The sequence below is a fragment of the Aphis gossypii genome, chromosome X (assembly GCF_020184175.1).
Source record: "Aphis gossypii isolate Hap1 chromosome X, ASM2018417v2, whole genome shotgun sequence".
NCBI lineage: Eukaryota > Metazoa > Arthropoda > Insecta > Hemiptera > Aphididae > Aphis > Aphis gossypii.
Window position 1 is genome coordinate 8,465,033 of NC_065533.1, and position 17,806 is coordinate 8,482,838.

General features: G+C 36.4%; 1 protein-coding gene across 1 annotated transcript; it reads left to right on the plus strand.

Annotated features, from left to right (window-relative positions):
• Nucleotides 1-20: 20 nt before the first annotated feature.
• LOC114119190 (uncharacterized) lies at nt 21-17,530 on the plus strand. The gene is made up of 7 exons (XM_050206240.1): nt 21-544; nt 11,636-13,727; nt 13,955-14,070; nt 14,166-14,315; nt 15,053-15,377; nt 15,587-16,006; nt 16,445-17,530. The coding sequence occupies exons 1-7, from the start codon at nt 293-295 to the stop codon at nt 16,540-16,542; spliced, it is 3,453 nt and encodes a 1,150-aa protein (XP_050062197.1). The 5' UTR covers nt 21-292; the 3' UTR covers nt 16,543-17,530.
• Nucleotides 17,531-17,806: the final 276 nt, after the last annotated feature.

The window sequence follows — 17,806 nt, forward strand, 5'->3', positions numbered from 1 at the left end:
CACCGCTTTCTTCGTCCCGACGCCGCCGACGTTCGGCAGTGTACCTCCGTGACGCCAAGTGACCGGCCGCACATCGGCAGCACCACCAAACCAAACCTATACTATAAACTGTATATATCGCGCGCGATGACCGGCGCCGTCGCTTCTCGATTTTTCGAATAAGACGCGAGTCGCATCATCGCCGTTTAACCTGTCTCGCGCGGTCGCATCTCCGCGAAATCCCGAGCCCCGAGTATTTTATAGTACCGTCGCAGGGCACACCGTCAAAACGACCCGTTTGCGTAGCACAGCGATGGCCGTCGCCGCAGGACGACAGCGGTGCCGATGGCCGCCGAAGACGCCGACGATGGCCACCGTCGTCGCGCTGGCGGCCGTCGTCTGCGCGGCCGTCACCGTCGCGTCCGCCATAACGACCAAACCGTCCGGCACGGCCGTCATCAAGACCACTCTGCAGATATCGCCGACGGCCGACCACAAGACCGTCGCCGCCGAGCCGGAAGACCGCCGACCTTTGCACCGGACGTCGTTCGCCGCTCGATATTGGGTAAGTGCGGTAATATACGTATTCTAATATATTATAATACGTAACTACGCGCGTGACGCCAACGTTAGAAATCGCATTAGCACACAATAATATACGGTTTTTTCGAAATAAATTTATCACTTTTTTACGAGTTCGCGACAATATCTTGCTTTTTTTCGCGATTACATAAAATATATCATTCTAATCGCTGCAGATGACTTTCAAGACGTATATTATATATGATTTATTGTCGTTATTATATACGTGCGCACCGGCGGAAACAATTCGATTTTGATGATTATTATCCCGTTGTACCGTTGTTAAATCGCTGATTACTGACAATAATGCGGCAAACGGTTTTCAAAATCACGACATACGAGTCGAGTCGTAATAATAATATACAAGTCATAAAATTAAAACTCGTACGACGTACGACTGCGTTGCCTAAATTAATACCATTAATTCCGCTCTCTTCCCTCGTCTACTAGGTAGGTATATCTATATGTGCGTATTTATAAGTATAATAAAATATGTAGGGCGAACCGTGTTGTTATTCGAATTTGTCGAATTTTCTTTGTCGTGATATCGTTGCGGATCACACGGTGGCAACACAATTACATTGTCGACATTTGCAACGTCACGAAATGGGTAACTATATACGCTCCTTATAAATGCAAACGCGACAGCAACGCACGCAGACCGTGTATGACGATGATGACAAGTAAGAGGAAAATTGCGTCCGACGACTTCGTTGGTGATGAATAGTTTTTTATGAGAACGTGAATATTCTCGAACGTTCGCAGTGTTTTCATTATCAACAATATAATATACGTGTCATCGGAAAATCGTCAGCCGCCGTCGATTGTTGTGCAGAAAAAGGTCAAATGCGTTTGCGGGGGAGTAGCGATGGTATTAATAATAATTGAGTAATAAACTAAAAACTATAACAATAATAATTGCACACCGGTCGTTAGAGAGCTGCCGCGATGGACGAGCGCATATAAACATGGCCTTGGCAGTGGCCTTTCGCAGTTTCATAGGCGAAAGAATAGAGAAAGAGAACTCGTTTTGAGTGAAAGATGTATAAATACTTATGTCGTCATCAAAACAAACAGCCGTTTTTTAGCAGTGTCAGTGTGTACTGTGCATTCGAGTATATTGAAAGATACTTTTCGATATTTTTTAACGACTTTTTCCGATTTCCACCAGTTCCCCCGGTTAGAGAACTGTACTTTTAACAGATAATTATTTTAAAACTAATTAATAAAAACTGACTTTGTAAAATATCATGCTATAATACCATAGATAGTGAAACTAGTCACCATATACTAACAGAGCAATGTTAAAATTTTAAACGTAGTGACAGTTATGATAGCCATCATACGAAGTTTTGTATTCCATATAATATATTATACGAGTCAATCGTGAAGTAATTTTTATTACTCGTTTCACTTGTTGTATCCTTGTAAGTGTACTGTGTACGTAATAATATATAAAAAATTACAGGTCTTTTTTAAGTAAAAATACCTTGTTATCGACAAGCTTCCGACGATATTACCAAACTTTTTTATGGGATTTTTCGCAAAGTATATTTCCAAGTTATCCTCAAAGTGTTGATGGATTATTTCAACGTACCAATTTTTCAGTAAAGAGTTTCTGTAACTTCGCGTTATTATATATTTTTTTTCACTAACGAAGGCGAGTTATTTAGCTAATAAATTATAATAATATTATATACTTCTTATATTACAAAACGCGCTGACCATTAATATAATATAAAATTATACGGAGCGGTTTCGTGTGAATTATCTTAAGAATACATTATTTGTATAAAATTACTTTGTATTTTATCAAATTATAATATATCTACGCATATCCGCATTATCCGGTCGTCGGTTCCAAACAGAAAAAAAAAATATATCTATGCATAAACGAATTCAACAATCAGTGGAAAGGCGCCGCTAACCGTCTGCAAAGCTTTTGTTAACTATCTATATAGTCTATGATCGTCCCGTCGACTGCTTATTTACTTCACAAAGTCAACTAGCTATCCGCATAACATAGCCGATGGGCGTTAAAACGGCAATTGATCGACTACGGAAACTTGAATTTTTATCGCGGTTTAGGATGAGTAAAAATAATTCTGACCGTAATCGGCGAGAAAGCGAGTTTTCCGTGCGAATTTCAGACGAACCCATCGAGCTGAAACAAACAGCGCCGACGGCGTACGGCCGGTACAGTCGGACGGGACGGCGGTCTGCGTTAAGACGCGTGTTGGGGGGGGGGCAAACGTGAGAGTTATAATGACACCGTCATGACGTGTGTGCTCGCGCGAGCGTGCCGAGTGACGGCCGATGTCGCATATACGGTTTTTCGGTAGATTTTCCGGATGTGCGGCGCGATAATCACGGGCTATCGACGACGTCCGGTCTCCGACCGCCGCGGCGACCACGATTCACACGACGACTAATAGACGATATACCTACGCCGTGGTGCAGCTGCAGTTATCGCGAGCTGCATTCATGCAGCCCGCCGTTGCACATCGCTTGGCTCGCGCGGTGGCTTGCGGCCGATGCGCAGATGTCAATAATCGCTCTCACTCGCCGCCGCGTGTTATGATCATAATATATTGTTATTGCCCGTCTACTCTCACTTGTACGCCTATGTGTGTGCAGTGCACTGTGCACGCTATAACGCGGAAACATAATGACATGTATGGCGACGGTGTCTTTCTCCAGCGGTTCTTCGTATACGGTGGCGACTTTTCGCGATTGCGATGCACATACAACATTGCTGCTATAGTTTTATTTAATTTTTTTTTTTTTTTTTTTAATTATTCGGTTCGGCCGATCAGTTTGAAAAGTAAAAAGGGAAATTTCGATTTACAAAATTATGATTTTTTCGATGCAAATTTACCGATAGAAAAAAAGTGTTTATTATTATTATTATTATGGTCACGTAAATACGTAAATAATATTTACCGAGAAATCTAATTGTTCTTTAAAAACAAATCGTTATTCTCCGTACGACCGGCAATACCTATAATTTCATTCCATTCCGCGACAGTCACACTCGGAAGTGCATTTTAATAGACATTTTACGATTTGTACCTAATAACAGCAATTTGACAGCTTCTGTGGCGATTTCGTCGCCACCGCCACGAATCAACCTATTTCCGACGACCGTCAGATGGGTAGTATTGATGGCAATAAATAAAAATCATCGTTTTGGGTCAATACTCGACAAGTATATATAACATTGGAGAATAGTTTTAATATGATGTCGTTAAATGATTTCGATGTCGTTTGTCCAACTTCCAATCGCCGTTCGTATATGCCTATCACGAGCGAACATTATTTTTTTCTCCGGACAATCTTGACAGTTGAATTTTTTAAAAAAATGTAATTTAATTCAACGTTTTCAATTAAGCACTCTAATTCGGTATAGGGTACAGATACTATAGGTACTAGATAGGCGTATAAAGTTTTTTTTTATGTATAATATTAATATTTTTAAATTATACATTGAGCGTAGGTACTTATATGTGTCATAAACTGAAACTATGTTTATAACGAATACAATAATTTACTTTTGTAGTCAGCAGCCCTAATATTTTGAAAATGGGAAAGAAAATTATTAGGAGGACCGGCTCTCATATTTCGTGGAGCGCATTTTTCTTATGAAAACGTAAAACGGGCGCAGCGCTCATTAACCACGTAGTCGATGCGCCCACCTGTTTAGTCGACGCTGTTCTTGTGGTGTTCTGTGATCCTTGACCGACGAATATGTATTATACTATTGTTATTGGTATGATTATATGATTAAACAATACGCACTCGGACGAAACGCCCTCTCTTATATAGTATAACGATGACTCGTAGTCGCTGTGTGGCACACTGAACGGTAATTGACTTATAATAGCGATATGATATTATAGTGTTGTACACGACCGCAGCCGACGACTTATACGATGACGACGGCGATAACGATGACATCCGAATAATTAGCGATCTCACGCCGCGTTAAAAAATATGAAAAAAAAAATATGACGGCTGTCTGTCTGTCGTCGTCGTCGTCGTCGGCGGCGGCGGCGGTAATTTGCCCGAAATAATTAATAATCACTCATCACGCAGCCGAGTCGTAATTAAAATCGGACGTGAGTGTGGGCACGCGCGCGCCGCTAGTCAAGCTACGGCAACACATAATAATAGGTATTATGACAATATCACTACGTTTACAATGTGTTTACATTACGGTGACGTTAAAACGGTTTTAAATCTACGTTTATAATTGTTTTTTTTTTTTTTTTTACTGGCGAATAAAAAAACTAGAGAGCCTTGATGACATATATATGTGTGCAGTATAGGACGTAATAAGGCTTTCTAACTCAAACCATCATCAGTGTAAGAAAGCGAATATATCCTCAGATTTAAAACAGTTTGAATGTTACCATACTAATATATTATATTAAACGCGCAGTACACAAAGAAAATACTCACCAAACGATTTCCAATAATACTAGGTACTGTAAAACGTTAAGACGAGTTTAATTGTAGTTTTTTTTTTCTAATCGGAAGACGTCTTCGGTGTGAGCGATATTGTTGATATAAATATGACGTACAATAACAATATAATATATTGTATCATTATATTCGAGTTCTAACCATTATCCGGAAGTCTTGTCAGATTTTATTTTCATTTTTCTTGGTGTTTTGACACGCCGTTTGTAAGAGCGACTTTTCATTAGGGTAACGTGTCCGGCTACACAATGATCTTTTTATTTAAGTTTTTGGCGAATCGATCTGACGTTCAACGATATTCATAGGATTATAGGAAACAATCATTAGGTACTCATCCTGTCTACTAATGCAATACACAAATAATATATCATTTGTTAATAATGATTAATGATCAATTACGATTTGTAAAACTGTTTTAAAGCCGAATAACGTTAATTCGTAGGAATAATAATAAGAAAAAATTACTATTTTCGTGTCGGTTTGACAGGATTAAAAAAAAAAAAAAAATTATATTCATATAAGTATAATTAGTAAATACATACAAAACACACTCATCGAAAATATATAATATTATTAGGTATATGCGGTGTTTGGTGTTGGATGCTTCATTATTGTCGTATAATAATATACCTATACCTACAAATTGGTTGTTACTTATTACATATATCATAATTCATAATGTACATACAACACTATGTATATATTATAATGTACAGAGTATACAGACTATAATAATAAGACGTATTCATTCTCTTTTTGAAATGTTTCACATTATAATATATTATTATAAAGGTACGTCAAACTGCCAACGAGTGTGGATTGTGATCTTCTCTTCTCTCCCTATATTCATTTACTGCACTTGTATCATTATTGCACGTTTGCGATGTAGATGGATAGTCTATATGTACGATGGACGATGTGGCACACGTATAACTGCGCAGTAATGGTACATTATATATTTGTGTGTATGTATGCGCGGAATGTCAATTGTATTTTTATACCATTGTTATTTTATAAATAATAAATGTATGTATAAATAATAGTGTATGTACTTACAAAAAATTATTATGTATACGTATGTGATGGATCGAACTCATTATTAGGCAGGTACCCAGGTGTATAATATATAGTAAAATGCAGTGGCGTAATAATGATACACGCACACATTTCAGAAATGTTCTGCAGATGATTTTATATTGACAGTCGTTGTAATGTTGTCGATACACGAAATCGGCCGTAACGGTGACGACGGGAATTTTTTCCGCGAAATGTACATACGAAATTTATACTTTTACAATATTATTGCTACACATATTATGTGAGTGTGTATCGTGCAAGGTGTCAAGACTCAAAGACGATGACGATCGTTTAACCGCGGGTTGGTGGTGAACGCGTTATAATAGTTTACTAGTTGTGGGTGTTTCGTCGAAAAACCGATAAAAAGTTACGTCCACTCGCTTAGGTATATCCGGTATACGTGATGACGGTGATGGTATTCGTCGTACCTACGTAATATAAAGTCCGGCGTGAGATAAATTTGATGAAAACCCCCTAAAAGAAAAAAAAAGAGAACCTCCGTCGGTGAGAAAAAGCTATACTCTCTCTTCATTGTCGAGTCGTATTATCACGGTGTAGGAGTGGTCGTTTACTACGGTAGTAGTATTACAGGAGTAACAGTATTAGGAGTAGTACCTAATTGTCATCCGGCGGCGGATAAAGATCGCACCGCGTTGTGTCGGTTCGTCGTCGCATAATATAACGCCGTGTTATTATTTATTAAGACGATGGTCCCACGGTCGTCGCACGAGAAATTTCCCTTTCACACACATTTTAATTTAATATATAAATATATATAAAATATACTTAGTTTTTTTTTTTTATAGGCAAATGAAAAAAATCTTATATTATACGTGCGTGTAATTTGCGTGGGTGTGTAAAAAAGAAAAAGTGATGATACCTCTTTTCGAAAACGGCTGCACGCACGCATCCCACTTTGGTAACAATAATTTATTCGAGGCGTATAATGTTTACGACGCACGCGGCGTGGCACAACGAAATTATTTCCATGTGTGTATAACTATAGTGTTTAATATTCACGAGTATCGAGTACTTATACATGTATAAAAGTTCAAAACTTCTAAATAATTAACTTTAAATACTAGAAAAACTAGAAACTATTAAATCTAAGGATAGTTTTAGAGAGTAGATGCGTTGGACAATAATTTTCAACACATAGGCGATAATGATTTAGTATTCACGAACAATAAGTACTTGTGGTGTAATATAATAGTTTGTTCATAATAACAGACAAAAAATTAACAAATTGTTGATATGTTTAAATATTAACAGGATGCTGCACGTTTATAATGTTGTGTTAGGTAATCACTGCGTATCTCTGGAACCACTTAGGTAGTTAAATTATTGATATCACTTTTACAAAAGATCTTGTTCATAACTTGTTTGGTAAGTAACATCGAAAAAAGTAAAATAATATTGTACAATGTACATAAAACATTTTCTTTTTATGGTGACAATTTGATTTTTCGACCATGGCTATGGCCTTCTCTAATTTTTCCTTATGATCTTTACATAATATACATATGAAATATCAAGTAATCAATAACATGGTAATTTCAATATACATTTTATTGGTAGATATTCAAATGTACCTAATATTTAACATTTAAAATTATTTAAATGTCATTAAATATTGTTTAGATAAAGTCCTTTATAGAAAGTAATTGTCCACATAATAAGGAGACGCATCACCCACAATTATTGTAAGCGCGTTGACACATATCGACTATTATAATTTACAACCTACTATTGCTAATTACTATAGAAATGAGGTACATGTTACATGTAATGAAAATGTAAGGTAGATAATACCTTACAAACAAATTCGATAACATGATGGGACTTCCTGTAAATTTTAGTTTTGATAGAATTGGCCTATCGTTGTTGTAATACCTTTTATGTTATTATTCAAATGTTAAATTTAATATTACATTCAGGCCTTCAAATTTAAGAGTGTGAACTCTACCAACCTTTATCATATGTAAACTTATATAATTGTCGAGATACCATAATATATTATTAAAATCTCTTTAATATTAATAATCAAAAAAAAAAAAATTATACCTTTTCACTTTATTTTTATTAAAATGTAAAGTTTGATATGATTTGTTATTTTGTTAAACAATTAAAAAACAATTAAATTGATCGTAATATTATACTTATACTGAATAAGAATTAATAAAAATATACCTTAATAATTAAGGTATATTTTTATTATTAACAATTATTTCAATATAATACTTTAGATTCTGTAGATATTGGAATATTACATTTATGTTGATATGAATTTTTAGCTGTCATCACTCATCGTCATCATTATTAAATTTTTAATAGAAAATATATTCTTGGTATTTTAGGGAGTCAAAAGTAAAAATATCTGAGTGTTTTTTTTTAATAAACGAGTAAATCAAAAATAAATTAGGGAAGAAACGAGAATTTTCATGCTACATAAAAAAAACTAATTGATTTTGTTAGGTATTTTGCTATAATAATTTAAAAACAAAAAAAAATATATAAACCATATAAAATTATTAAATTTGAATTTAAATTTTATAGACATGGTATATTTTTTATAATATATTGGATCTTATTAAATTGTTTTTAAACTAAAATTTTAAAATACTTATCTACGTAAATATTTAAATGTAAAAATATTTATATTCTGTTAAAAATCTAGAATATTGAATACAAAATTCCTTTTATTTTATTACCGGCATTAAAAAAGTTCAATAATAGATATCCAATTTTTTTTTCTTACATTTTTATTTTAATTTGTTATGAAATGGAAATTTTATTTAAAAATAACTATTTTAGTTAATTCAAAAGAAAATATTATTTGTATGTATTAAGGAATTGGATTTTTTTACTATTATGTTGTATAATTATAATTAACTAGACACAATGATATTTTTAAAATATTTAGATTAATAAAATTATAACAATACCTCAAACGTATTTTTTTGCACCACTCAACTGTTTATATGGTTGTATAATATATTATAAGTTATATAACGTTAAAATAATATTTTGATTTTACATTATTTTTTTCGTATTGCAGATAATTTTAAAATAAATAACGACGACCATTAATAGAGTACTTACAACTTCGGCCTTGATTTTGGTGTACTTACATTTTTAGGCAAAAATTACTTAAACTCATTGTATGTGACAAAAAGTTAAATATCATTAGAATTATATATATTGACAGACGAGATCACTCAGAATTGTTTTTCGTATACAACAATCGATCTTTGAGTTCAAAATGTTTACGTCCTGCAATACACTGTAATACCGATAGTCAATGATAAGAAACACTTAAAAGTCGTAATCTACTATAAGTAGGTACAGCAGTGCGAATTCTCAGGGTTTATTTTTAATAATTATTTTAACATTGCTGTGTTAAAATTTAACGTTATACAATATAATCATTAGCAATAATCAGATATATTCTGTACATTTTTCATGTAAACACTAGATCAAATTTATAAATATATATTCATTTGTATGTACATAATAATAGATTCTAATTAGATACTTAGATATAGTTTATATACGAAGCATATTTATTTAAAAATAATATACTCACCTACGAAAAAATTAGATAAAGTAAATAATTGAGCTCAGAAACATTTCCTGAATGCGATGATTTATCAATTGATCAATACATATTATTACATAATGTATTTGTGTTTATATAGCAATTTATACGCTTTCAAATAAGTAGATGGACTGGCATGATTGCATTTTACATTATGTATGTAGAAGTCAACAGTGTGCAACAATAAACATATTTTTTAAAGGGTTTTATATAGGTAGTCATTTCATTTTGATGCTTTATTATATAACACGAATAAAATAATGTTTCATTACAGTTACGCGATCTATTGACTATTTCTATTAATATTTACTATTTTTTATTGTTACATACTAGCATAATCAAACAATTTGTTCCAACAATATTTTCACTCCTCGACGCCGTATGGTAATAGTCTATATACTAGCGCAGTTAGTGTACTATAATAATAATTTCTGGAATAATATTAATCTAATTTTAATGATAAAAAACACTCGATTAAAAACCTTCATCAGCCTATTTGTGAAGTTAAAAAGACATATTTCATTTCAGTATATACTGATCGTATTGATTAAATGATTTATTTTGTATTAATCTTTTCTTTTTTATAGGTTCTACGAATGTCTTTAAAATAATTTAGGCATCAATTTATCAAAACTTTATTTTAAAAATGTTCTTTATAAATACATTTTTTTATATTCTACATGAAATACGGTTTTTAGATTAATAAATTTAAAATTTTATTTTGTGAATAATATCCAATATTAATTTTTTTTTTACTTTGGTAAACATACGAGAAATATAAGAAGTCTAAATGTTTCAAAGTAAGCAACAAATCAATAAAATCAACAAATAGAATTGCACATCCAATATATAATAGTAATGTGTGTTTTACAAAATAGGAACTAACCTTATGTTGAGAATTGAGAAAATATTATACCTACTTAAAACCTGTAGTATGCTTATTAATTAAACGTATCAATGTAGCCATGTTTTTTTGATTAATTATTATTATAACATACCTGATTATCATTTCATTTAAATATATAATGTGTATATGTTTTTATTCTAAATGATTTAAGTGAAAGCTTAAATGCTTAAATATATATACACGTGTAACAATAAAAAGGTTTCAGCTAAATTTCATATAAATCAATAGTTTATACAATATTCGATTATTTTTTCGTAAAACAAAGATTTCTCAATTTCGTATTCTTATTATAAGCAAGTGCTATACAGTTCGTCATCTTAAACAAACAAAAGCCAATCTCCCTTTGGGTTCCCGTTATACGTGGAAGTTTGTAATTTTCACTAGAATAAAGATATGCAATTTTAACCACTTTAAGTAGTTAAAAATAGTGTTTGTAATTTTCATTATACTTTATAATGAGTATCTATTAAAGTAATGGGCTCAACTAAATAGTAATCGATGGTTAGAATTATTAACTATTTGAACTATTCGAATACAAACTACATATATTTTATGAGGGAAATTGATAGATTTCTAATACCCCACCGCCTTATCTGGTAATTTATATCAAAGTTTACACGGAATTTATATATATTATATATGATTTTATGAATATCAATTTATTATTTAGACTAAATACTAATCTAATTTTTAGTTCTCAGTGTTTTAAGTCAATACTGACGTTCCGTAGAACGTTGTAAATACTTTATAGGTATGTAAGTGAAATAACCATTCAGAATTTATTATAAAGAGTATTCTGTATCTTTGGTTTCTACTATCGAAACTTATACGATTATTTTTTCGATATTACCTATCTTATAATAACAATCGGTTTTAATATTTTGGTGAAAATCGACTACTCGTCATATCAATAAAATAATAATTTTCGTCACTGCTCTCTCGTTACACGTTATTACGTAAATATATATTATTGTTTTTATCATTAATTTTTATCCGTTTTCTTTTTAAAGCAGCAACGTGAAACCGCCGCCAACGGACCGTCATCGTCGGTGCAAGTCGACGACGACGACGACGACTACTACGTACAGCAACCGCCGCACAAGCTTTCGGCCGTCCAGCAGACTCACATACTCGACGACATCCGTCGGCACAATCAGCCACAGCAGTGGTGGACCTCGCCGGGTTCGTCGTCGGCGGCACCGTCGTCGACGACCGTCATGCCGGCGGACGACCAGGACTCGACGGTCGACACACTGCAGCAACTGTTGCAGATCAACGGCGTGGCCGCGGACGACCACGACCCGGTCGCGGACAACTCGGACGACGACCGTCACAGCAAACAGCGGTCCATCGGCGGAACGGTTTGGCCACCTCAGCCGTCGTACAACAACCACAACAGACAGCAGCAACCGTCCTTGTCGCCTCCGCCGGTGACGTCCGTTCCGCACGGCCATCAGCAACAGCAACAGCAGCAGTACTATTCTACGACCGGTCCTACGGTACAACAACACCACCGTCACCATCATCCGCAGCAGCAGCAGCAGCAAATATTCGTCACGACGCCTCCGTCGTCCGCGACGTCCAACAATCCGCCTCGGCACGTCAGCCAGCAGTACATACCGCTGCAGAGCACACCGCAACCGCAGTATTACCCGCAACCGCAGCGACCGGCACTCGCGCCCGCGGCCGGAGACGGCGAAACCGACGCCGGAGGGTTGGACGCGGACATAGAACAGCAAATTCGCCAGCAGCTGACGGCCGTCGTGGGCGCCGGCAGCAATGCGAATTACACGATAATCAGTCCTTCCGGCGGAAGTGCTAACCACCTCCTCCGGCTGACACAACACGGATCCGCTTCCAACGACCACGCGCAGTACGTGAAGATCGGCGGCGGCGGCGGCGGCGGCGGCGGCTCCGGCGGCTCCGGCGGATCGTCTCAGTCCCGAAATCGGTTACAGCAACAGGCGGAGACGAGCACGAACGCCGGCGCGGCCACCGGTGGCGGCGGCAGGAACACGATCGTCAAAACGGTGGTCGTCCGGCAAAAACCGCAGCCCACTCCGGCCCCGCCGGCCGTCGCGCCACCGGCCGCAGCGGCCCCCGTGCAGCCCTGGACGGCCAGCGAACAGCAACAGCTCGAACAGCTGGCCCGGCAAGTGTTGCCGCCCGGCGTGGCACAGTACGAGATCATACGCGCCGGCGGCGTGGACGGCAGCGGCGCGGCCAAGGACGGCGGCGGCGGCGACGCGACGGCCGCGGCCACCGTCGACAGCGGCTCGACGTTCCCGTCCGGCGGCGGAGCGCCGCAGGTCCTGCCGGCCGCCGCGGGCAAGAAGAAACCCGTGACGTTCGTCATCCTGGAGGAGCGGCCGGACGGCACTGTGCGCGTGCGCGGCATCGAGAAAAAGCAACACGGCGGCGGCCCGTCCGACGGCGACGGCGCCGGGGCGGCCGACGTGGTCGGTTCGTCCAACGACGAACAGCTCCAGCAGCTGGTGGACAAGCTGAACCGGGGCGAACTCCGGCTGCCATCGGTCGGCCAGCCGTCTTCGCCGTCCAAGACGGGGGCGCCGGACAGCGCCGCGGTGGCCAGCACCACCGTCTCGACCCCGCTCCCGGCGGCGTACGTTCCCCCGTTCCCGTCCACCGCGCAGCCGACGGCCAGTGGTGCCAACAACAAGCGCCGCGAACCGCCGCCGTCGTCGGCGTACTTTCCCACGGTGGCGCCGCAAACGACCACCACCGCACTGCATCAGCAGCACCAATACCAAAATTTCTTCATTCCCACCGTCGTACCGACCGAAGCCGTAGCCGTTGCGACTACCGTCGGCCAACAGCACAACAACAACTATCACCACCACCAACAGCAACAGCAACGACAACAGCAACAGCAACAGCAACAACAGCAACAGTTCTACACGCCGCCGACGATTACCACGTCGGCGTCTTATAATACGCCGGCGCCGGTAAATTCGACGTACTTCAACAGCAACAAAGCCGCGAAAGAAGGCAAGTTCAGCGGTGCTCTCCGACGCCGCGGCTATTACGCGATGGCCAAGTACATGCGACAAGCCGGCGTGGACGCTGTACTCGAAGAGACGGGTCAGTACACGATATATTTTATTTTATTACACTATACTGCGTCACCACACGCTCCCACTTCTATTAAGTACTCAGACTTTGTACTTATGTGCCTGATAAAAAAAAAAAAAAGTTTTCTTAAAACGTGCTCAGTACTTACTTAAATGTAGTAACTCTCCTCACTTGTTATTCTCATATGGACTGCTCTAATCGTTACAATCTTTTATAATTTTTAATGCCATATATAGGTCCGTTTACTGTGTTCGTGCCAACGGACAAGGCGTTCAGAGCACTATTAGTGCAGCTTGGTGGCCCAGATCGTGCCGAGGACAAGTTCCGCGAAAACCCACGTTTGCTGATTGGAGTAATTATATTTACTATATTTATTATTACTATTTTGTTATCAGTAATCACTGTATAAGTAGATAATGTAATAATTTAATTTTTTTCACAAAATAGCTTTTGTTACACCACGTTGTTCCTGGAGCATTTAGAGCGTCTGATTTGATGGCCGGAGATGAAATGACTGGCGTAAGTTTGGCAGGCACACAACTCCGAGCAAATTTATACGCCCGACAGCTGTACGACAACCGATGGAACGACATCGAAGTGATTATACATTATGAATATAAATAAGGGGGTTCCAAACTTTAAATTTCTTGGGAGTTCAATATAGATAATATGAAGAGAGTACTTACATGCGAAACAACTTATACGTTAATTTTTTTTTTTTACATTGTGACGGTTGATCTATTCATTGAATAAGATTTATGAAATCATATAGGTACTTGTATTTATCAACAACTTTGTTTTATATTGACTTTTCCTTTTTAATTTAATTTTAATTTAATAATTTGATTTTTAATTGAGTAATATTTCTAATTTTCTTTTTATTTTAATAATCAATAAAAAAAATAATAAAGAATAAAGCTTATATTTATGTAAAAATAACTTTCGAACTAGATTAGAATCTATTTTTAAATAGATATCAGACTATATAATCACTTACTACGATGAACAAAAGTAGGTAGGTAATAGGTATATACTTCTGATATAAGTTAATCGTCACTTAGAGCTGATTTAATTGATATTGTTTTATATGTTATGCGATGTCTACATACGTCACTATAGTCACTACTCAGCAAATTGACTTGAATTAAAATTTCACAAAAAAAAAAAAATGCGTTTGATAATTTTTTTTAAAAAAATTTTATTAGTGACAATTTTATCATGCTGTTTTTTATAAATACTTTACATAAAATGGGAAGCTATATTTCGATATCCGTATATAATATATTTATCAGAGCTGGTCTCCTAACCATAATATTTAAATTATTATCTTTAAGGTGCTGACCATTAACGGTGCCCGAGTGTTGGATGACGTTAATCCGACGGCGTCTGCGGCGGCTGTCGATGGTTCTAATTCCGACGACGGTAGTAATGGGTCCACTCAACAGCGTAGGGATATGATATTGTCGTCAAATGGAGGAGCAGGAGGAAACAATCAACAACAGATCATGGCTATAGGGCACGCAGTTGACCGCGTGTTGTTCCCGTTACCGGTTGGCGACGTACTCGCCACCATGAGAGCCGACCGACAACGGCGGTACAACGTCTTCTTGCGAGCCGTGGATGAGCACTGTTCGCCAAACGTGCGATCGCTACTCACTGGTAATGTATTTATTTTTGCGACAGCTGTAAAATGTATTTTGGTACTTTTGTAGGTCTATATTATTGATGAGAACACATTTGTAATGTAGCATATGGAAAATAGTCCCCCCAAAAGTACATTTTATCAGTACCTTTATCGATATTATAATATATACTAACCTGATATATTTTTTCTAAGCTTTGATCATAATATATATTATGTAATACAGGTTCAAGAACTGTGACCGTGTTTGCGCCCGTAGATGAGGCGTTCCGCGTACGCCGTGGTTCCGGAAATTATAACAGCAGTAGCACCAGTGGTTCAATAATTGATTGGATGCTTAGTGAAGACTCCAGCAGTAGGTTCAAAAAACGAAATCGCCGACGGATTGCTGACCGGTTCGTGCTCAGCCACGTGGTTTTGGCAGGACCAGGTGATCCTCCGATGTACACGGCTGGATTGCGATTTTACCAGGTTAGGGACACTGCGTATCGGCTTCCAGAAGGCGGCGATTTTGCAGCAGCTGAGGACGATGACGACGGTGCAGCGGAAGACTTCAACGGTGGCGGAGATGATGTAAATTTAACGTCATCGCCAAATGATGGTGAAAAATCTCGTTTCTATCAGTTGACAGTGTACAAAGACTCGGGTGAGCTTAATTTTACTTTAATAGTTGAAATATTTACACACCTAATATAAGTTAGAATATTTTGAACGCCACTTTTAATATTGTACCGTTTAAGTAATAATAAGGTAAGGTATTATTATAGTACCTTTAGTGAGGTATGTTTAATTCGATTACTATATTGAATAATTCATGATTTCATGTATATAATAATATAGAATCTATAATATTTTGTAATAATAATTCATAATTATATGTTATAATTTACAATACATTTTCAAATCTAAAATAAGATATAGGTATTAAAAAAAAAATTAAGCATATAATTTATTATCGTGATTAAACGCAACACTTTATTAATTGTATTGTCCTGTACTACACTCAATATTGGATTTCAAATTAAATCGATGTATTTTTATTTTATCCACCTTGTTATCTGTTTATTATTATTATAAATTTTAGGCAGAATACGGCTGAACGGTGGCGCCGCGCAAGTGCTGGTCCGCAACGTTCCGGCTACCAACGGTGTACTACACGGACTGGACGCACCACTAGTCTGACGGATAACTCCCGAAAGATAGGATTGTAGGCGTTATGGTTGATCGACGACAACATCTATGCAGGACGTCTGTACACAACGACAGCTGTCACTGTCAAGTGATCGTTTTTATTTATTAATTATTATTATTTTATAATTTATGTTTTTTTATTTTGTTTTATTTTGTTTATTATTTTAATGTTTTACCTATTACCTATATATTTTATTGTAATTGTATATTCTATTTTTTACATGTTCCGTTATTTTGTATACACTATTGTAATAGATTTCCTACACATACTATTACTCAAACAATTTCCCAGTGTATCTTGTAAGTTGTATTACACACGTTTAAATAATATTATTAAGTACTTCTGAGTATAGCATCTTATATTTATCGATTGTTTTTACCGTCTTGCTAGATCTGCCCGTACACCATTATGTATCCATCATAATATTATACATTTTTACTAACTACTTGACACCTGCATTCATTATTAATAATAATTTATGAAGTAAAACAACAAAAATTTGGTGTACTCAAAGATTAGTGAGGTGTCAACTAATCCGAACGCCTAACACCCTAGCGTGATGTCTAAAAATATTTAATATTAAAATGTCTAAATATAAAGATAGATCAGATATATTTTATTTCGATAAAAACACTTCTTTTGTACTTTTGTATAAATAATCACAATTCAGAAAATTTCAATCAATTTTAGTTAGGACTGTATATTATAATGTTAAGATCAATAATATAATAAGAAAATAAAAAACAAATAATATTTTTAAAAAAATAATTGAATAAAAATGTATTAAGTTTTTCATTGTCATCTACATCGTAAAATAATTAACGAAAATACTTAGCGATAAATTATGACAGATCTAAAGTTCATTTCCTACTCAGGTTATTCCTACACATCACGTGGTTCAATGTTTTATTTAATTGGTAGTTTTGTCTTATAAGTTATAGCTCAGATACAATAAAATTATTATTTTTTACTCACAACTTTCTAAGTGTGTATTTTTTTGTCTACACTTCTTCGTCACTAACTTTGCTATATCAAAAATTATTGTTCTTAATCTTAATTCTTCAAATATGCTCAAACATGTACTTTTTACGTTGTTATAGGCCTAGCAATGACAATATATTATGCAAAATAAAATTTTATATATATTTTCAAAGTTTTTAATTTATGAAACATAATAATAGATCATCACTATCATTTTGTTCTACAGCCTTTCTAGAAAAACACGAATAAACTAGAAGTTCTTTATCTAAAATT